A 24,365-nucleotide genomic window follows, 5' to 3' on the forward strand; every position below is an offset into this window, starting at 1 on the left:
TAGATAAGACAGAGAGTTGATCAATTAATTCATATTTTCTTATTTCCTATGTTCATATTTTCTTATTTCCTATGTTCTTGTTTTAATGTCATTTTATAGATGTGCTTAATGTCGTGTAGAGATGAAATCATTTGTTTGGATTATTCTATGGAATTACATAGTGCTGTTTGAATCTGAAGTGAAATATTTTTCTGGGTCTATTGTGAATTTATGGAAAGGAGTTATGGACAATGCCATTGTGATACAGCAAGACTATAGGCTGCTCATCAGTACATTCGAGGACCTGGAATTAATTCGGAAAACTCGATTCCTTTGGACTGGCCTGGAACATTGTAGGATTATTTTGGATTTAATTCATAATAATGTATATTCTTCTTATATTATCATTTTATAACTTGGATAATTAAATTATTTGTCAAGTTTACAAAATGTTTATGTATTGCTTCTTTTTTAACCATTGAGGCATTACGGGCATCTTAACCCTGCTAACTACAAATTTCTGATACGAGTTCAAACAAACTTGAAATATATGCTTATATCATCAAGATCTCGGACGGGTTCGACATTGAGTGAGATCCCTGCATAAACGTTAAGTCATTTTGCATATAATTGACTAATTTGTTATCATTCTGGAATTACTGTGGATTCAGTCAAAGACATTTTCGATTATATCAATGTGATCTTTAAAGACTGTTTGCACATCAGCTCATTCAAGACTATTCGTACATCAACACATTCCGTATTAGAATCCATTCGGAACACTATATTTTAGAACTTGTGATATAACGTATAGAATTATTTGGCATTTAATTCACAATACTGTATGTTCCTCTTAAATTTTCACATTGTAACTTAAATAAATGTATTTGTCGGTTTTAATAAACTTGTTGATTTCGATTCTTTCTGTTACCTAGTTTAAGACCTTAGAGTCCTAAGAGTATGTTGTAAAGACAACCCTAACAGTATGTTGTAAAGACAGCCCTAACAGTATGTTAAAAAGACAGCCATAACAGTATGTTGTAAATACAACCCTAACAGTATGTTGTAAAGACAACCCTAACAGTATGTTGTAAAGACAGCCCTAACAGTTTGTTGTAAAGACAGCCCTAACAGTATGTTGTAAAGACAAACCTAACATTATGTTGTAAAGACAGCCCTAACAGTTTGTTGTAAAGACAGCCCTAACAGTTTGTTGTAAAGACAGCCCTAACAGTTTGTTGTAAAGACAGCCCTAACAGTATGTTGTAAAGACAGCCCTAACAGTATGTTGTAAAGACAGCCCTAACAGTATGTTAAAAAGACAGCCCTAACAGTTTGTTGTAAAGACAGCCCTAACAGTATGTTGTAAAGACAAACCTAACATTATGTTGTAAAGACAGCCCTAACAGTATGTTGTAAAGACAAACCTAACAGTATGTTGTAAAGACAAACCTAACATTATGTTGTAAAGACAGCCCTAACAGTTTGTTGTAAAGACAGCCCTAACAGTTTGTTGTAAAGACAGCCCTAACAGTTTGTTGTAAAGACAGCCCTAACAGTTTGTTGTAAAGACAGCCCTAACAGTTTGTTGTAAAGACAGCCCTAACAGTATGTTGTAAAGACAGCCCTAACAGTATGTTGTAAAGACAAACCTAACATTATGTTGTAAAGACAGCCCTAACAGTATGTTGTAAAGACAGCCCTAACAGTATGTTGTAAAGACAAGGTTAGACCCTGCAAAATTCATGGCTCAACCAAAGTACATTAAACCTTTTGATTTTTATCCGGAATAGTTACAAGTTATGTATACACACAGTTCGTATACTATTTGACCACTATGAATAGCTAAATAAACGACTCTGCTATCAGCCGATTTACTGTTCAGTTTTGAATATTATCCCTTCGCCGACCAACTCTCAGATCAAGTTTGTATCTTAAGAGCAACAGATTAGTTCCAAGCACGTGGCCCCATTACTTCGTTAAATTTCATGGCTTACTGAAGTCAGTCTAATATATCTCTTGGAAGTAATTTTAAATTATGCACTATTCTTTTAAAAAGTATGTTAATATGTGTTTTTGAAAATAGGAGATATGAGGAGTTGGTACTGATGAAAAGGTGTCAATACAAGTAATACTGCAAAGGTACACTTGTTATCTATATATGTGAATTTATTCATACCTTGTTTTTCATTGTAGAAATTATATCTGGGATGTAAAGATAAAAGCGGAAAATAATTCGCTGAACGGATGGCGCCCTATGTTACCTTATCTCATCACGATGGCATAAGTGGCTAGGTCATGTCAAGCAGATTAGTGTTTTATCCTGCTTGCTTGTACATTTATTAGAACTTTTTCGCCTTATTCACAGATTCTAGATTCCATTCTAGACATGCGGTTATTTCTGCTGTTATTGTTTTATTTCTCTTTTGTTTATACCGTTTCATTACTCTGGATAGCCACAATGTAACTATTTATTTGTGCACGATAAAATCAATACGGAAACGCAGATGCTCGACGCGAGCTTGGTGTTGAGAAAGAAAAAAACATAATCTAAAGGGAAAAAGTCATACAGAGTGACAAAAATACTTTAGATTACCCACATGACCCGTTCTGACATAGGACCCTCTCTATCGTAATATATAAGAGAGAAGGTACGTAACATCCAAATACTTCGTTCCACCCATGACCTTCGATTTCCTTCTGCTATTTCCGTCTTTAAAGGCACACGTCCGTACTATATGGTTTGTTTTACTCCTGAGATATTTTTCTATTCATCAAGCCATCATTGACTTTTCTGCATTGTACTAAACTGAAGTTACTGGCTCCGAAGCGTGAGATTTTCGCGAATTTTGTCTTTTGGGACAGGTGCGTGCACATGTGAAAACCGCTGAAAAGAGCTACATGTACCATGTTTGCCACTCTACGATGCATCCCTTCTTGAACTACAGAACAGTGTTAGATGCAAAAGTAAGTTTTTACTTGCCATTAACTCGATTCAGTTTTAGGAATCCTGTTCCATGCAAGAATGAGACATTGTATTCGTCACTGCACATACATCGTATACATGCGACTCTATTTTCAAAATAGATAAACTATGCGGCACACACATCAACCCCAAAATATGATTGGTTCAAAAGGTTATACTTAATATCATATGAGCTCGGACTTGTCTCAGCAGTAAAAATTCGCGAAAATCGCACGTTTCGGAGCCCGTAAGTTCAGTTTGGTACAACGCAGAAAGGTCAATGATGGCTTGATGAATAGAATAATATCTCAGGAGTAAAACAAGCCATATAGTATGGGCGTTTGCCTTTAAAGACGGAAATAGCAGAAGGAAATCGAGGGTCATGGGTGGAACGAAGTATTTGGAAGTTTCGTACCTTCTCTCTAATATATTATGATAGAGAGGGTCCAATGTCGGAACGGGTCATGGAGGTAATCTAAGGTATTTTGGTCACTCTGTATGATTTTTTTCCTTCAGATTATTGTGTTGTTGTTTTTTTTCTCTTCTTCTCAACATCAAGCTCGCGTCGAGCACCTGTGTACGGAAAGAGGTATTAATATAAGCAATGCTTTCAGAAATGCTCTCAGGAATTAAAAGTTCATTTAATTAAAACTTACCAAATAGTTTCCTTTTTTGTAAACATGTGTATAATTTATGTGTCATTTGACATTATCGCTTCAGTAAACAGATACAAAATGATAAACTACTATTTTTACTAGAAAATTACTTGTTACAGCAGAACTTCCTTTGTTCGTATTTCTGGTTGTTTGTAAACAAAAAGAGCTTGGTTAAAAGTGGGTTTTGACGAATTCCTAATACACGAAAACAAAATTCTTTTAAAAGTGAATTTGAACGAACGTCTTTCGATTATACCAAATCAAGTTTATATGTTTGGAAGACATATATTTGATTCCGATAAACTATTATCCTGTGTATAAAAGGTTCGAATAAAGATTTCTGTTTTATTTGATTTCTATATGTGAATACCATTACATTAGTCAATTCAGACTTTGTCTCCTTCTGTCAATACGATGAATATAGCCTGCTATGAATAGAGTTTCCATAAAGTGAGGTAATTCAAATTATAGCTCTTGACCTGAACTCTGTAAAATAAATTAATAGCGTGACACTCTTCAAGCAACCTTTTAAACAAGTGTACGTTTGTTCTTTTGCTGTTTTTTTTTACATCACACTACTTTGTACTTTGTGCCTTTTGAAGTTAGTGAATTGTCGAATCATCAAATTCAAATAGTTTAAATTTTGCACCACTGCAAAGACACATTTCTTACTGCAAAAATTTCATGAATGGGCGGTTTTCTCTAGTTCTCGGTTGCTTCGACGTGATAGATTAGGCTGCTGACTAGTCACCTATTGACGATTTATGGCCACTGGACGGTGACAACATTTTGTCGTTATCCCATAAAGCGGCGTCTCTTCTCGTTGTATAGAAGACGGCTGATACGTTTGATTACAAACTTTAGGGTTGGTAGGAATACCTATTTCAGAGTATACAAAAGACCTATTGGAGGTATTAAATGCCAGCTTATAATCAGATTTATCTTCCAAACTTCAGGTGGTCCTTTTCCGAAGCCGTATAAGCCCGTATTAAGATATTGTTTTGTAAAGAGGGGTCCATTGATGTTATACACTACAAGCTCTACTACCCTGAAAAAGATATTTAGTAAGCCGGCACAAAAGGAGACAGAAAAATGAAATTACAAATTGCTGCAATTTAATACTGTTGTGTGAAATGATAGAAGCTTATGAATGTAATGCGAATGTTGAGATCTATTTGGTGTTTGCTTATCAAGCAGCTCTTTGTTGTGCGGTTTGGTTACGTCTGAGTATATCAGGGGTAAGACCGAACTTCTATATGTCTTCTTTTCATTCTCAATATTCATCTTTTGATGGGGAGAAATAGGGACAGGGCTTGTCATATAATAAGGCTATTGAAAAGAATCTGACTAATTTACGGTTTTAGAAGCGAAACACGTTCCATTTTAGTCGTCAAATTCAGACAGTTAAATTGAAGGTTTCGCTTACTATCAACCATCTTCTTTCCCTTTTAACCGGTTTTCTAGTCCAATTCAGGAATATCGCGGCCATCGTACTTCGTACGAAAATAGTGGATGTCAAGCTTCACAACCATACATTTAGAGCAGCAAGACATCGGTTGTTATCAGACTTCATAATTAGGTCATCATACTTCATAATTAGGTCATCAGACTTCATATTTAGGTTATCAGACTTCATGATTTTGATATCCTTTCTTTAAAAAAATAGATTGAGCCTAAGAAAATGTTGAATGTAGGGGCTCCAAAAACTTTAAAGAATATCGTGATAAAGAAATTTGTGTGTTTATGCGCCGTAATTTTTCTCCTAAATTAGACCTTTTGCGTTCGTATTGTAACTGAAAAAGTTTATGAAAATAGGTCGTAAAAATGCTTATTCAAGGTATATCTATTTTATCGTGTTCTTTTAAGCCGCCATAAGTGATACAAAAAATTGTTTCCCTGACCTATTTGAGTGATCAGATAAAGGTTATTGAACATTTGTCAGCATACTACTTAGTACATGGATTCTAACTTTAGAAAGGATTTAATGTGGCTTAAATATTGTGACATAGTAACCGCCTCCACGAACAATAATTTTGTCAATTAAGTCTTTCCTCAGAAAGCCATGTTAAAAGTATGAAACTATGCAAGTTTATATTGTTCTATCGTATCTGTTGAAAGTCATGTTAAAGGTACGACACCATGCAAGTTTATATTGTTCTATCGTATCCGTAGAAAGTCATGTTAAAATGATGAAACCATGCCAGGTTGTATTGCTATATTGTATCCGTAGAAAGCTATGTTAAAGGTAGGAAACTATACAAGTTTACAAAGTTATATTGTATCCATAGAAAGCCGTGTCAAAGGCATGAAACCTTCAAGTTCATCTTGATATATCGTATCCGTCAAACAGCTAATCAAGGATCATGACATGTTGTTTGCTTGAAAGACTGAAGGATTCACATTTTTTTGTAGAACCCCGACGCCACACTGGAAGCTTGTACGTAAAAGTCACAGGGATTGTACATCATTAACTTTAGGATCTAGGATCTAGTGCACGATGTAAATAATTCATGCTTGTTAACGAAGAAATTGACAAGTGACATTCAAGTTCAACTGGGTAGGCATTTAGTCCGATTGGTTAATGCATAGAAGTCGCCTGCTTCCACCAAAAATGACATCTGCTGTTATGTATATCTATATTTTTGTAACTCGTGGTATATGATTTTGTCTAATTTTTAAAAATCTTTATTCATGGCTGTAAATTGTAACGATTATCTTTGGTTTAAATTGTGTCCGTGCATTCGATCTGTTTTAAGATGTTAAAGAGCGTAGACCTACACAGGATCTATAAATAGATGTTTACGTATTTGTTGATAATTACTAATAATATAACTATTTATAAATATGTTTACGAGATTCGGCCTTTTCCCCATTGGACAGGTGGTATATAAGAAGATTTAAGTTAATTACTATTGGATGAGTGAGTCCACAGGAATGGGTATTTTGAAATATTGAATTTAATTGTACGATCTGTCATATGGGGTATATTGCTGCCTATAGCTGGTGGTACTGCTCTATTAAAGGTGTGTGTAAGGCGAGAACTGAGCAATCTGACTCATTCCTTTTCTGGAGTCATTCTTATTTCTTGTGTTTCTGTTGTAACATCAGGTCTGCAGATTTGTTTTATGCTCTATGTAGATATTATTTGAGAGGAAAAAACATTTGTTTGGTCTGTTTATAGGAAATAGAAGTGATATTTTTTATATACTATATATACTATTATTCTGGAAATATTGTGAATTATTCAAAGTAGTTCTGGATAACGCCATTTTCACAACGTCACCATTCTTGGACCAATGTTTTTCCGGTTTTGAAATTTATACGGAACTTTTCATTCGTTTAGACTTTAATATAACTATTTCGTGATTATTTTTGGATTCACTTCATATTACTGTAACGTCTATTGATGTAAGTGTTATGTAGGTCTATCGATATAAGTCTTATGTAGGTCACGCCTTTCTTAGCTTTCATTTGTTGGAATGTACGTTTAAACATGGCGGAGCGTTGCCAGTGTTTAGGAAAGCTTCGTCCACTGTCTTATTTATATTCAAACACAGTTGCCTAATTCACCTCCATCTCCATCACTCCTGTTATGACCCAACATTTCTGTGGTAACGGTAATATATTTTTTTAACCCCGAATTGGAAAGGTAATTGCATTTTAATTAGCTCCTAGAGATAAAGAGTTGAAAGAGAGACTGTGTGACACGTATAGGTCATCTGCGATAATTATGGTATCAGCGTCAGTGTTTTTCGTGCAAAACACACTTCCAGTTGCAATGGTTTATGACATAATCGCATTTCAAGAGGTATTCTCACTTACGGTTGAAATCTAGGTATATATAAAACAATTATTTATAAGGTAAGGTGTATTCTCCCAATGATTGGTGAGCTAAGCATTCACATAGGACCTACAGCCTTGATCGTAAAAAAAAAATATTAATTTTGTATGTTTTTTTTTCGATCACGAAGCACTTTGAGAATATATTGACCACTCACTTACAGAATACGTTTGATTTGCTTTTGCAGTAGCTTTAAACACGTAGCAAACAAAATACCTTTGCCATTAAGAGTACATTTGTTGCAGCATAAAATGGAAAAATGATTGGAAGACACATACAAATTGTTAGACGAGATATTTCATCTCATTGCCAATTAGGACACAAAACTGATTGGAAAGGAACACAATGTTGAATACAATATGGCCAAACTACTCATATTTTTTAGGTAGCTGTAGGATTTTAGAAAAATACAGTTCCAAAATTCGTAAGATGAGAAAGAAATTTAACGAGCACAAAGACGTTTCTCAATTATGCATTTTCAAAGATATATGTACCGATATTCCATCACTTCTTTTTCTGCGGGCGGGATGGGGGGGGGGGGCTGCTAAGAGCGTACGAGGGATGTTCAGTCTCAAGCGCAATAGCGAATATGGGACATTATTACATGAACTCTCCAAGCCATTATTAACTTTTAGTTATTGTAATACATGCCCACTTTTGTAAAGACACGCACGACATTAATGCTGATCTTTCTTAAAAAGTTACGTTCATTTTACTCGATATCGGGATGCATTCAAAGTAGATATTCTTCATCCAGGAAGTTAGTTATTGTAGATAGTTGTAGAAATTCCACACTCGCGATTCGAAATCCTCTTCCTTTTCCATATAGGCAGTGATAACGCATGCCTTCGTTCTTCGTTGTCTCAGCGACATTTAAAACAATCGCCTTTGATGAATTTTTATTTTATATTTTGTATCTTTGCACAAATATATCGATGAATTCGTCATCCTCTATTTGCTTTATATATTGGGTAATTAAGTTTGGTAAATTTTACGATCGACTCGCTTATGAGATAAGAAAGATACCAAAACGTAATTGCTATTGCAGCCCATATATTAGATGTCAGTGGATATTACCATTCGTTCTTGTTAAATGGATTCATGGGTTTTGTTTTCATAAAATTTATTATCCTTTTTATATCTAAAATCATACATCAGGTCCAAAAGATTCTGGAATTCTGAAATATGGGATGAGTTTTTGGGTTAGAAAGCGAAACGACAGCTCCCTATAATGTATCATGATTTGATTAAAGTCGAAGATAATCGATTCTAAAATTATCTTTTTTTTTCAAAATCGACAAAATATTCTTCATCAGTATCTAAGTATGACTCATTAGTATTTAAGTATGACTCATCAGTATTATTTCAGTCAGTATTGGGAATGCTAATGACGTATGTTTAATACGACCATTCTGTTTCATTATTCCTGAAGATTTGTTATGCCTGGTAAAGGCTGATATGGGCCATCCTTGACTCTACTCTCGAATAGAATTTAAAGATATCATTGTGGCAAAACATAATTCCGCACCCACCACGAGGCCTGTTTAAGTTTAGGGATACGTTTTGATCTCATCCTTTTAGAAAGAGTTGACGTAATCAAGATTACGACGGCATAATAAGCATCGCGTCATAAAATGGCGTTCGGTTATTATAATCTATCACAATATATCAGTGTAAATTGGATAATGACTCGGTGCGTCAGTACACCTTGGTCCTTTCCTTTAAATAGTCTAAACGTCTTCAACCTTTTTCCATCACATATGCTGAGAAATCCTTGGATGTAAATAGTGTCCATTTTGAACTGCCATCAAGCCCCCTGCTCAACATTAAGTCATAATAACTTCACGACGTTACAGCGAGGAGATGACGTGTCATAATTTAAGACAGAATAAGCAGTAAGTTTAGGCTAATGAAGCTTAATAAAAATTTTTTTTGTGTTTATTATTTTTATTTCAAAGTTGCAGGAATTGCATTACCAATTATAAGTGTTCGCACTTCATGGATTGTTAAAACGTCTACGAATGTTATTTTCGACACGTATCATATTATTGGAAATTTGTTCTGCGCACATCTGGACGGATGCTTCTCCGCCAATAGCTTCTCGATTCGGGAAGTATCACTGCTATTACTTCCGAGTCTCTTTCATAGTCGACGTTATTCGACTCTAATCGGAAAGAGACCATAATGTTCCGAATGATAATTTCAACGCTTAAATCTTAGGAGGTGAGAGGTGGAAGAAATTAATGCTTTATTTACGTTTGGACTTACCCTTGTTCTTTTCAAACACAATGAAACTGAGAGCCGGTGTGTAACCAACCTCGATGTGTAGGAGAAACTAAGAGTCCATGAGTATCTGCTGTATCGAGCTATTTCAGCCTACGTACATTTTCTAGGCCTGCCTTTCTGTTGCCAGATGATGCACATATTGTATTGGAAAATAACAATAATAACAATGAAATAATCTGATGCAGTTTCAGTTAACTGTGGCACATTTTACTACGAGTTTACCTTGGAAAATGAGGAGCATTTAAAATGGTTTGAATATTAGTGCTCTGTACATCATATTTTCGTATTAGTGACCAGTCTACGAGTTCATCCCCTCAAAGTAATGAATGTTAGTGCGCTGCACAACATAGTTCCTTATTAGTGAACATTATTTGAGTGCATATTTCAATGTACAGCCCATCCTCCTCTATATACATTCTTAATCTAAGATAAAATTGAATTTAGTTAACATATGTAGTATTAATATATTGAGTTATTACATTAACACCACCACCTGCATATTATAGTAAATACAGAACCCTGGTGCGAAAAGGATTGACCATGATTATTCTCAGAAACATTTCCTAGCTTTTTATTCATATATATCAAAGAAAGCTGTGTTCTAAAATAGAAACGAAAATGAATGTGGAATGTTATGTTTAAACATGTACGCAAATACACACACATACATACACAAGTATGTGTGTCTTTTCACATATAGAGAACAACTTCATCATTCAGCAATGTATGGGCCAAACAATTGATTTCTTTAACAAGAATTGTAAATGAATACATTATTGATTATTGATTTCTTGTTATATATATATATATATATATATATATATATATATATATATATATATATATATATATATAACAAAAGGCGGTGAGAGACAGACACGTTTTAGCCTTTTCAGTTGAAAAATTGTATATCGTTTAAATTCTTGCAATCTGTTAGTTCTTATAGACATAAGATAGAAGGAATCCTAATATTTGGTGTTTGAAAGGATTCTCTTCTCACCAGACTTTATTTTCCAGTCTTAGTAGATTTAAATTGTGCTGCCCAAACCGCTCCCCCCCCCCCATGTCATTTATAAGATTTTGCCATTTTTTGAGCTTGATGCCCGAAGATTGCTAATTAAATAATCATGAACAAATACATGGTGAAAGAAAAATATAAAGTATGACTTCTCCAGATAGTCAGTCTTGTTATCGACGAACTCTCGTTTCCATAATAAGCTGGAGATAGTTTCAACGATAAAAATGATGATCTAATTCTTGTTTGTATATCTAGCATTGAATTGTTTTTATATCGACCACCTACCCATATAAATCATAGTTTTGACATACTGGTTGCTATTTCCGTTTGAAAGCTATACCAGTATGTAATGCAACCGACATTTTCTTATCGACTCTTTTCATGCATCACTTGGAAGGACTGTGATTCGATCTTTATTAGTAACGATAATAACTATTGGAAGGACGGTGATTCGATCTTGATTAGTAACGATAGTAATTATTCTGTAACTGACAACCAATGTTTATTTAAGCGTTCTTTTTATTTTGGGATTACATATCATCATTCTGTCGTTTTTATCTTTTCAGAGATTTACGATTTAACAAAATAAACGACATTCCACCAAGGACTTTTGCAGAGATGAAGAACTTAAACACGTTGTAAGTACAATTTTATTTCACGTTTAGCCATTCTGACGCCTTTTGTATACATTTACTTACAGAGGTTCTCACGCATCATTAGATACATGTTCATGGTAAAATACACCACTGACAATGTCAGTCGAGTCGACTTCCTCGTCATGTGATCTTTTTATCATCTTCTAAAAATGTCCATACGTACAACAGCTGGATCTGAACACAGTATGTCGTGAAATTTTATTGGAACTGTTACATAAATGCGTGTTTAATAATCAGAGGTTCGCCACATTTGTTTCAAGACTTGGCAAACTGAATTTGTATCTCAGAATTAACACATTCGTTTGAATTTGACGTAGCGATGTATTTTCAAAATAACTGTAACCTTAACAATCAATTTTCCGTAACGTAGAATTTCAGCTCCAGCTATATGAGACTAGAGTCGATCTCTTTACGTTTTAATATAAGACATAACTGTATCATACAGTTAACAATTTTTTTTTCTTCTAAAGAATATGAACGATTGGCAGCACCAAACGTGTTAATAATCCTATGATCTGTGTTGGAAAACAACTGTGTAACAATACACATATTACCGTCTATACTCGCTGATAAGACGTGTCGAACTACAAAACTGCACAGACCCAGATCTGCCGTCGCATAATGCGCCAGCAGATCTGAGTTTGTATTGTTTGGAATAGTCATTAGAACAGACATCATCGAACCTGATATGCAGACGCATTATGTTACGACAGATCAGGATCTTGGATGATTGTAGCTGACTCGACTTACAAGCGAGTGTATACGGTTCGTATCAAATTTAAATGCGACATTATCTCATTGCAGTATGTTAGAGATAATGTGATCCAAAAAATACTTTCCTGCTTAGCACTGTATATTCATGTGTCTAACAAACGTGTATGTAAAATTGCATCTGCGGACATTAAAGATTAGTGATACGGAATGAAATGTGTGATTTTTCCCACATGGTTAAATCTTAGTTCTTTATCTTTAAAGCCTAAATTTTCACGACGTATAACTTCTTCATTAGTCAATTCAACGTATATGGCCAATGTGCAGTATGGGACTATTTGCATAAGCCAATACAGTTCCTAAACAATTCTCAGACATATTGATTATACCGCAATCGCAGACCAGCCATCACAATATTATGACGTTAAAATTTTGTTTTTATTATACAGTTCCTATTGAAATATATCAGTGGGAGAAAAGTGATATCGTTGGGACTACTTTTTTCCAGTTAGGAAGTATGTCTGCCCTCCGTGACTATAAAATGTTTCCACGGAAATATTTCCTTATATCTCCTCAAAAGACGTGTATATCATATGTGCATTGTATTGCACATTTAGGGTATCCACAGGGTTCTCTAGCATGAATTCTTGATCTGCAGGCGACTAAAATAGTCCTGATATTATTAATTTTTACAGTTCCTGTTTTTGTTTGACTCTAAACAACATTATACAAATAGAAACTTACTCATGCTGATAGTACATATAAAAACAATAACGTGATACCAATACCAAATAAAACGATCATCTTGATGACGTATTTCTTTTTTAAAAAAAAGAAACATCCAAAACATACGTGACTCTGAGAGAACGAAGGATAAAATATCAGTCACTTAAACGTTTTTTGGAACTATTTTGTTACTTGAGAACGAAGGATAAAATATTAGTCACTGAAACGTTTCTCGGAACTATTTTGTTACTTCCAACTTGTTTTCTATTACTTAGTTAAACTATTAAAAAAAGGGAAAATCCGTATGTGCTCGGTTATAAGTCGAGTTGTATATGACTTTTATGGTTGTGAACGTTTTTTTGAAGATATTTGTTTTGGAGATGTTTCAAGAGCCGATACATTCATCCACGGATTCTCAACATATCTCATTTTTGATGACTCACATCTTCGTACGTGGGAGGCCCTAAAACCTCAGAATATGTTTGCACGGAGGAAGCGAAGTGGGATGAGAAATATGTTTTGCTACATTAGGTCACATATACCGTAGGCAATATATATATATATATATATATATATATATATATATATATATATATATATATATATATATATATATATATATATATATATATATATATATATATATATATATATATATATATATATATATATATATGCCGAAGTTAAATAATGCTTGCTTGCATTATACTTTTCCTGAAGAGGACTTGACAGCTTTTTCTTTTTTCCCTTTGTTGTCGTTTTGTATTGAATAGTCGATTCTCATCATTTCTTGCCCAAGGCATGGGGGAGATGCCTTTTAGCCGGGAGACTTGTCCCCATAGGTAACGAATGATTACACTGATATTCCAACAAAATAAATGACATCATTTCTTCGTGACTAAAACTAGCAGGCTGAATCAAATATGGGTGTTGTTTAAAGGTAATTTTACCTTTATTCTGCCGGTCAATATTTGGAATTTTTAACAGATTTGATTTTATGAAAGTATTTTTTTTAAAAACCCAATATTTTTCAGTCTGCCACTCGTTTCTTTTCTCTTTTATTTGAATATTATCAATTATATTTTATCAGACAATGCTCTTGCAGGCACTGGCTTTTGTCCTATAGATTTTACTGGCTTATACCTAAATATAATAGTTTACATGTTTGTGTCATATTTGGCAAATATTTGGCAACAACCGAAGCACCTGCAATATACTTTCTTATCTTTGCATTCGCATTTAAGTTTCGAATATGCATGATTAGTGCAGACAGGTATAATCAAGTGATAGCTAGACATGATCACTGCGGACAGGTGTAATCAAGTGACAGCTAGACATGATCACTGCGGACAGGTATAGTCAAGTGATAGCGAGACATGATCACTGCAGACCGGTATAATCAAGTGATAGCGAGATATCACTGCAGACAAGTATAATCAAGTGGTTGCGAGACATGATCACTGTGGACGGGTATAGTCAAATGATAGCGAGACATGGTCAGTGCAGACAGGTATAATCAAGTGATAGCGAGACATGATCACTGCGGACAGGTATAGTCAAGTGATAGCGAGACATGGTCACTTCGGACAGGTATAATCAAGTGATATCGAGATATGATCACTGCGGACAGGTATAATCAAGTGATATCGAGACATGGTCACTGCGGACAGGTATAGTCACGTGATATCGAGACATGGTCACTACGGACATGTATAGTTCTGAGATACACAGACACTGTGTGGAGCTATTGTGTCTAGGCATCACTCTCAGTCTCCGTATTTCAGTTGGCAATAGTCTGAAAATTAATTGCACATATTTGGTATGTGATTTGCGGAACGTTTCGATTAATTAACTATTTTATGAGGACATTGGCCTAATTTCTAGATTTTAAGCAATAATGTCAACAAAACATTTTCCTTGAATTCGATTCAACCAGGTTAGCGTATTGAGAAATAATTTTCACTTTTCCAGCGTCATAAACAATAATAAAGTTTTCATTAAAGTTTTTTTTTTTTTTTTGAAGTCGGATACAGAGAAATACATCAACACGCAAATATAGTATCGTTCATCCTGCTCGAGTGGCTGCATGAGATCTTCGCCATTTGAGACTCTGGTATTATGATATTACATATAGACGCAGGTGACACACCGGGTTCATCGGAACACTAATGCACAATCTAAAAAGGCTTGGAATATAATTGTACTTGTAATATAATAATGCGCTGACTAATTCGGTCAGAGATAGATATACATTTGTAATGGTATACCTCAGTCAGCACTATAATAGTTTCAGAGACACAGCTCAAATTTATGATAACATTTTGGTGTAATTTTTACGGCTTGGGATCAGACAGGTCCTTTAAGAGTTTTTATATAAATGAAATTAATATTTCTGGGTAATGATTTGTATATTGTACAAACATCTATTAGTTAGCCCAGTTTTAACAAAGTCCGGAATTGCTCACCATCGGTGAGGAACATTGCTTCTTTCCATGCTGAATGATGTTAACAGAATCTTATTTGTGGGTTCACGACAAAGGGTATTGCTAATCTAATCTCCATACTTTGTTATGAGTAATCAGTAGGACTAAAAACATCGACCCTAGTCTTCCAGCGCATAATGCGACGGCAGATCAGGATCCATACTGTTAGATCCAGTTTATAATCGAGTATATACAATTAATAGTTATTTGTCCCATCGCATGAATGATATGTGTGTTTATATATGTAGCATTTTTTGGTAAAAGATAGCACATAAATGGCGACCACTAGAGTTTAGCGGAGAAAGATCCTGGGAAAAAACAAACAAACAAACAAACACGGAAAGCTATTGGGAAGCTTTCTCACATAGCATATTAAATTCACGCGGACTGAGATGATATGTTTTTGAGCTATCTGTAAAGGCGAGCGCCTTAGACCACTTGGCAATGACATCTAGTATTGCTGATTTTCAACGAGATGTTTCCAGTATTAAGCGTGGAATGCATCACCAAAGCTAGAATGTAAATGTAACATTAGGGATTAACATTCATTCAGCTTCACGCATTTACTTGATTATCAAATATTCATCCAACATCATAAAGGAATCAATGATTTGTTTCTAAAACCATGGCCCTTGGTATAATCATAACTTCAACAATAATTTAACACACAGTGATAGCAATGTGCATATATCGTACAAATAATAAATAGTGTACAACATTAAAAACCAATTGATATCAGTACCTTCAGTTTGTAGGTGCTAGTGCAAAATCTTTCGAAGTTAAATATAGGCCTAATTTAATATGTTATTGTCGAAGGACACTAAATAAATTGATCATCTAAAATGAGAAAATTTAGTTATTATGAGCACTAAATGAAGTGATCACATATAACGAAAAATGTTAGTATATCACTTGTAACTAAATTTGCATCAGTTGCTTATAATATTGACATCTTGACTCCTTACATTCTGTGTAAATATTGACCTCATGACTGACATCTTGAATCCTAACAGTCTATATAAATATTGACCTCATGACTGACATCTTGAATCCTAACAGTCTATATAAATATTGACCTCATGACTGACATCTTGACTCCTTACATTCTATGTAAATATTGACCTCATGACTGACATCTTGAATCCTAACAGTCTATATAAATATTGACCTCATGACTGACATCTTGAATCCTAACAGTCTATATAAATATTGACCTCATGACTGACATCTTGAATCCTAACAGTCTATATAAATATTGACCTCATGACTGACATCTTGAATCCTAACAGTCTATATAAATATTGACCTCATGACTGACATCTTGAATCCTAACAGTCTATATAAATATTGACCTCATGACTGACATCTTGACTACTAATAGTGTATGTAAATGCTGGCAACGTGATTCCTAATAGTCGAAGCAAATACTGACAGTGTGACTCCTAATAGCTGAAGCATCCTGATAACATGACTCCTAATAGTCGAAGGAAATACTGGCAGCGTGACTCCTAATAGTCGAAGGAAATACTGGCAGCGTGACTCCTAATAGTCGAAGGAAATACTGGCAGCGTGACTCCTAATAGTCCAAGCAAACACTGACAGCGTGACTCCTAATAGTTGAATCATACTGATAACATGACTCTTAATAGTCGAAGCAATATACTGACAACGTGACTCCTAATAGTCGAAGAAGCACACTGACAACATGACTCCTAATCTAAGTAAACAGTGACATGGTCACTCATAATAGTGTATGTGCATTTGGAGTCGAATAGCGTTATCAAATAACAGTTTATTCAAATTTCATTACAACATGGACAAAGTAGTAAAACGTGGATTTCATTTCCAATAATGGTCCCATTAAAATGAAACTACGACACATTGACATATTCTGTCTTCCCTCTGCGTCAAGTTTCCACTCCGCTTTTTATCTTGAGTTCATAGACGATCTCACTTTGCTAATGCTGTAACTATTACAGGCGTGCTTAGATTAGTACAGCGTCCTTCTGGTGTTATGAAAGTCGATGAGCAAAGCAGCTAAATTACACAAATTGCAACTGTCAGCATGATTAAAAGAGACATGGTTTGAATTTACCTTTTGCATTTCTCTTCAATTAAAGGCGTATGTTTAGAACTGATGGGAGATAAGGTCATGTCATACTGGATAAATTCATTAAAATGCGAACAGCTCAGCAAGGCTCTAATTATTCATATCTACAACTAAGTCTACCGTTCCGTTCCTTTCTTCCATACCGACTTTTTAGCTGCTGCTTTTGGCTTCAAAGTGGAAGTTTATTATTCATTGTGGTTTACTGTATCAGCAAGTCGTTTGACTGGATGTACGTTTGAAACTCATTCAATAAAGACGTGTCTTTTAATTAACAGCCTGTCTCTCTTGTATGAACTTCACGCTCTTTTCACTTCATAAATATTAATTGCCAATATCATATATTTTCACATCTGGCAATTATTTTTTATGAAGTGTTTGCACTCTCTGAAGGGGAGACATCGGTTGTACAAGTTAGCAATCAAACGCCTTTCAAATGATGCGCTTTTCCTTGCTAAAAGGTGCACTATTATGAGTGTGCTCCTGGCAAGGAGATATTCACTAAGAAACATGATGTACCGTGTAATGTGGCCGTATCAAGATCAATATTGCGGGCAATGAGATATTCACTAAGAAACATGATGTACCGTGTAATGTGGCCGTATCAAGATTAGTATTGCGGGCAATGAGATATCTACGAAGAAACATGATGTACTGTGTAATGTGGCCGTATCAAGATTAGTATTGCGGGCAATGAGATATTCACTAAGAAACATGATGTACCGTGTAATGTGGCCGTATCAAGATTAGTATTGCGGGCAATGAGATATTCACTAAGAAACATGATGTACCGTGTAATGTGGCCGTATCAAGATTAGTATTGCGAGCAATGAGCTATTCACTAAGAAACATGATGTACCTTGTAATGTGACCGTATCAAGATTAGTATTGTGGGCAATGAGATATTCACTATCAGGGTCGTAGAGAGCGATCACGGGCCCTGGGGTAAGAAACACCCGGGCCTCTCCTAGTTCTTGTTCAAACGTAAGTTTTCTTTTATACAATTAAAAAGTTTTTTCTGCCCCCCCCCCCCCCAACAATTACGGGTCCGAGCCCAGGGGATATATATCCAGTTGCCCTCTCCCTCTTTTCCCTCTGTTCACTAAGAAACATGATGTATCATGTAGTGTTGCCGTAGGAAGACATATTACTGGCAATGAGTGTGTGTGTGTGTGTGTGTGTGATTTGGATTTTTAACGTAGCTTTAACAATTTTTCAGTCATATCGCTACGATGTCTGCAGTGTGACAGTTTATTGTGATGTCTAGCACTGGGGCATCATGCCGCAGACATGTAGCATGATGTCCCACCCATTCACATTATCCTGACACCAGGTCGACCAGTCCTAACACTAACCTCATAATGCTGAGCGCCAAGAGAGGCAGCTGTTAGTACCATTTTTGTAAGTCTTCGGTATGACTCGGCCGGAGATCGAACCAACGACCTCCCGCATCCGAAGCGGACGCTCTAACCACTAGGCCACCGGAGCGGTACTGGCAATGAAATATTCACTAGGAAACATGATGTACCATATAATGTTGTATTGACAAGCGTATTTTGTTCAGGGGAAAATCCCACCTGGTCATTATATTTATAGTATTGTTATTCGGGTTCACATGTTGCATGGCAATAGTCATCCTTTACTGATCTTTTTCACAGATTGAAATCAGATACAGTATATTTTATAATGGTACAAATCATAAACCACAAGTCTGTGATTTTTAGCATATCAAAAGTGGAAAGGGCACAATGAAACGAAAGAAATGCAAGGTGGAAAAGGAAAGGAAATAATATGCCAAAAGTCATATATTTAGCATAGCAACGGTATTATTAAAAGAGGTATACACTTAAGAACCATGCTTTGTTCGCTGGCACACACGGTGCCATTAATAAAAACCCACACGGGATTCGTAGACAAATGCTCTTGTGTATGTTGCCAACTTTCAGAATAGAAAGCTAGTAAAGACATCAAATGCTTGCAGCATTTAATGCAAACACCTTCTCAGAGCTGTCAGTTCCTGAATCATTGAATTATTAGTCTTTTCGGTTTCTTTGGCACGCTTCCTGAAACACAATAAAGACAAGGCACGGCATTCTTGATAATTGTAATGATGTCTTACAGACATATTCATAAGTAACCTACCAGTGTCCTAAACCCAAACTGTTAGCCAACTAGTCTCTATTTTACTACTTGTTTTTTGGTGCATGAAAAAATAGAAATTTGCCATATGATTATATAATGATCGCTTCCGTCAATGGGACCAATTATGAAACGGATCTTTCATTACATTACAATATTGTGCTCAGTGTATTATCAGTCTGGCTATATGGTCACCAGTGTGGTAAGGTGACAGATTTATGGTATAATGTTTAAAACTCATAATTTGACTTCTGGTGGAAGTAGTACTCTCTCTCTCTCTCTCTCTCTCTCTCTCTCTCTCTCATACACACACATGAATATATTTGATAACTATCCGTCAATCATCTCATATATATATATATATATATATATATATATATATATATATATATATATATATATATATATAATCAAAACTTTAAAGATTTTATTCCTGTAGAAATAGTCATGTAATATTGTTTGAACTCAACGCTTTTTGTTTTCTGTCTGTCTTGTCTATGTTTTGTATTTGCCATTAGGCTATTTAGAGACTTGTTTTGCACTGTTCGATGTCAGTTTATTTGCGTTTATCTTAATCAATCCCTGATACACGTAATCCCTGGATCCAGTGCATTTGAAAGGACTGTTTTTCGCCATATGATTTGTATCTTACATGCCTGCCTGAACGTCTGCCAGTGTAACTACCTAACCACCAATAAACATATATAAATACAGTCTGTATGTTGTACATTGCTGTGCATGTAACATTCAAAGTCACCTACATTTAGGCTAATACGTTGGAAGCTGAAGAGTGGCAGACCGATGTTTACTTTCTTAATGATGCATCCGACAATATTTATCTTACCTATTACCTCATTAGGAAGATACCGTGTACGTTTTAACTATGCCTATTCCGTGGCAGTTTCCAATTGTATATGTTTTCAAGATAAATTGAACATTCTATCGCCGAAAGTATTGATAATTGTAATTATTATTGCACCAAATCCATTTCGGTCTTTGCACCTCTTTTCTCCCCAGGTTCAAAATGACCAGCCATTTTCCACTTGTCTGATATATAAATAAACTTTTCATATGAAAGCAAAGCCGTTGGGTGCCAAAAAAAAACGTACACCAGAAGTGCAAGGCTACATATATCGAGATAAAATTTCACTAAGACACTAAGGTAATAACGGGATGTTATATCTACTAACAATCAGATTGGGACAGTAATAGTGAGACCAAGGTCTCACGTAGACATCAGTACTAACATCTGATTAAATAATAATACTCTCTCTCTCTCTCTCTCTCTCTCTCTCTCTCTCCTCATATACCGATAAGACATCCATCTTAGAATTGCAAAAGGAGAAAGCGAAAACATTTCTCTGTTGTGATTTAAGGACTAACTTGATAAATTATAGACGTGATAAAGAGATGACATTATCAAGACATAATTTTTCACAGTGATATCTACAGCCGTTACATAAGAAACCGTCAATGCTAGCCTTCTTGTTCAATTCTGAACCATACATTCCCTCTCTTCCGAGTTTCACTTTCCGTACACTTTTGAATCATCGGACTAGACATGCCCATTTCATTACCGTCGTACCGCTAAGCAGTGTCATAACCAAGTTATCAAACAGAGGCTGATGAGGAAGGAGAAACCAATGGAACCGGGCTGAAAGAAATAATAATAATGAGGACTTTGTGTAGCGCTTAATCTCTAGAAGCTCTAAGCGCTTTCCAACATTAGATAACACATATAACATAAAAACATATATAATGATATTATTACAACAACAACAAAAACACCATGAAATTAAAAAAACATTAAAAAAATGCTGAAATATTTAAGGTAGGAAACATTATTAGGTCTTTAAGTTTGTTCTTGCCGTCGAAATAAGTGAGTTTTAAGAGCACTTTTGATTGGGATCACTGTGTCTTTGTGTCTAAGTTCAGTGGGCAATTCATTCCACGTTGCTGGGCCCTGGTACGCAAAAGAACGTTGTCCATATGACTTCGCTTTTGTAGCTGGAATAATGAGTATACGATTGTCAGAAGAGGAGCGTAAGTATCTTGCTGGTGTCTACACATGGGTGAGGTCGGATAGGTATGTTACACTGGAGTCCGTCAGTTAAACGTAGCACAGAGAACACATTTTGTGTTTGATTTTGATGGAATGGATAGCCAATGCAGGGTACAGAGTAGCGGGGAGGTGTGCTCTGATCGTGGTAATCTAGTTATGATCCGAGCAGCTGTATTTTTAACGTTTTGAAGTTTCTGAAGTAGATATTGAGATGAACCAGACACAATTGAGTTACAATAGTCCAGTTTTGAACGTAATAATGAACATACAAGTGTTTTAGTGACATCAGCTGAAAGATATTTGCGAATGGAGCTGATGCGTCTCAGCTCAAGATATGCAGCCTTGCATATGTTCATGACATGTTGGTGCAACGTGAGAGTACTGTCCAGAGTGACACCTAGGTTTCGTACCGACTGTGTGAATTTAATGTTGGTGTTACTGATATTGATTGTTTGAGGTAAAGGATGTGAATGAGAAAGTCTTTATGTTGTGATCAGAATGGCCTCAGTTTTATCATTATTCTTCTGTAGCTTGTTACATGTCATCCATGATTTCACATCAGAAATGCACCTCTCTACACCTTGGATGGTAGCATCAACTTCAGTTGGGTGACTAAATTTGTATATATGGGTATCATCAGCGTACAATTGGTGAGACACTGGATGATGATCTATGACACTTGAGAGCAGCTAAATGTATAGAATGAAGATAACAGGTCCAAGAACAGACCCCCGTTGAACACCACAACATAGATTAACTGGGCTGGAGTGTATTCCATTTGCAGATACAATTTGTGTCCTGTTGACCAAGTAGGACTTATACCACAGTAAGGCTGTATCATGAATGCCAAATACATGCTGGAGATGGTGAAGTGATATATCATGGTATATTGTGTCAAATGCTGCAGACAAATCAAGGTGGGTGAGGACTGTAATCTTTCCGCTTTCCAAAGCAGAGAGAATGTCATTAACTACTTTTAGAAGAGTAATTTCAGTACTGTGGCAAGGGTGATATGCAGATTGTATATGGCTAAAAGGACTGTTTGAATTCAGATGAGATACAAGCTGGGGTAGAACAACCTTTTCTATGATTATTTATATGAATGGGAAATTAGAAACTGGGCGGTAGTTCTTTAAACTGTTATGGTCGAGGTTTGGTTTCTTCAGCAGAGGCTTTACAATGGCAGTTTTTGAAAACGATGGGAATTCCCCAAATGAGAGAGATGTATTAATAACATCAGTTAGTGAAGGCAATACTGGATCTAAGCACTCAAGCAGCAGAGATATTGAAATTGGATCAAGTTAACATGACTTTGGTGCACTCTTCATCACGATTGTACGTACTGAATCCATAGAGACAGGTTCAAATGCTGCTAATGGTTGCCGCCGAAATTCTGTGTCACAACTGTATGGTGACGACGAGTCCATTGAAATTGTGTTGTCAAGCTTTTCTCTAATGGTTTGTACTTTGTCACGGAAGAAAGATGCAAACAGGTCCGGAAGGTCGACTAGAGAGAGGGTAGTTGGAAGTGGTTTACATTTGTTTCTTGACATTAGCTTGTTAGTAATCTCGAAGAGCTCTTTGCAGCTGGAACTTTCCATGATCTTAGTACTGTAGTGGGCTGATTTCGCTGCATATACTATGTTTGTGACGTTCTTCTTAGCGGCTTCATAGATTTGCTTACGAATAGTCATTCTGGTGGAAAGCCAAAGCCTCTCAGCTTCAAGGCGGTCTCTTTTAGCAATGCGAAGCTGGTCCCTAACACTGCTATACTATGGAGAACACTTTTGAATTGATAGTCTCCACTTGGTGGCTGAGGCATGTTTGTCGAGCAATGAACGCAGGCAGTTATCGAGTTGTTCTGCTGTATGAGGTAGGCAAGTTGTTAGGTTTGTTTGGATGTCATGTATTAGTTTGGTTCTATTTATCATACGGATGTTTCTATTAGTAGCAAATAAACGTGGAGGGTTAGGGACCGATACGTCAAGATGGCATATAATGCAGAGGTGATCTGATGCAAGTTCGTGGGATAACAGGGAGGAACGTAGAATATTATCATCAGGTCTATGAAGAAACCAGCCTAAAATGTGAACACGTTTATGGGTATGTTGGTTAACTGACTGTTTGAGGTTGAAAACATTAATGGAATCTAGGAGTTTTTATGTGTTTGGGTTTCCGGGACAGTCAAAGTGAAAGTTGAAATCTCCAAGAATAATCAGTTTGCCACCTATCGAATTTCCATATTCCAGGAGATTCGGAAACTGCTCCAAAAAAAAAGGAGATTCAGTCAGCTTGTTTCTTCTACTAGGAGGAGGGCGGTATAGGCAGAAGAACTGGACTGACCTTTGTTCCAGCGTAAGTGTGGTTTGGACTAGTTCAAACGATGTGTGGTAGAAATTGAAAGTTGTGGTGTGGTTAAGACGTTTTATCATGGAGTTCGTTGTGATGACAGCAATTCCACCTCCGCGAGAGTTGCAGGGGAACAACTTGATGGAGTAACCGGCGGGTGTTAGATCTGCGCACTTGGGCTCATCGCCTAATGTTTTTAGCGATATATCTGTCAGGAAAAAGACGTCGATATTCTGATTGTTGATAAAATTAACTATTTCTGTGCGCTTTTCTGGTGGTCCTACTGATTGGGCATTGAATAATGCAATACGCAGATGTATCTCTTGGATAGTTGACACAAAGGTTGACGATTTAATAGGGATTTGAATTAGGTTATCTAAATTAACG

The 24,365-nt window shown here is 35.8% G+C and overlaps 1 protein-coding gene across 3 annotated transcripts in view; it reads left to right on the forward strand.

Annotated features, from left to right (window-relative positions):
• Positions 1-24,365, forward strand: part of LOC149806954 (peroxidasin-like) — a 114,755-nt gene that overhangs the window by 43,202 nt on the left and 47,188 nt on the right. For all 3 annotated transcript variants that reach the window (XR_016421395.1, XR_016421397.1, XM_089960127.1), the window contains exon 2: positions 11,312-11,383. Coding sequence is in view for 1 of the 3 variants with exons in the window: in XM_089960127.1 (XP_089816253.1) it covers positions 11,312-11,383 (72 nt within the window). In the remaining 2 variants the exon portion in view is untranslated. The remainder of the gene's footprint in view (positions 1-11,311; positions 11,384-24,365) is intronic.

This window comes from Sinohyriopsis cumingii, chromosome 1 (assembly GCF_028554795.1).
Source record: "Sinohyriopsis cumingii isolate HCF-2022 chromosome 1, ASM2855479v2, whole genome shotgun sequence".
NCBI classification, from domain to species: Eukaryota; Metazoa; Mollusca; class Bivalvia; order Unionida; family Unionidae; genus Sinohyriopsis; species Sinohyriopsis cumingii.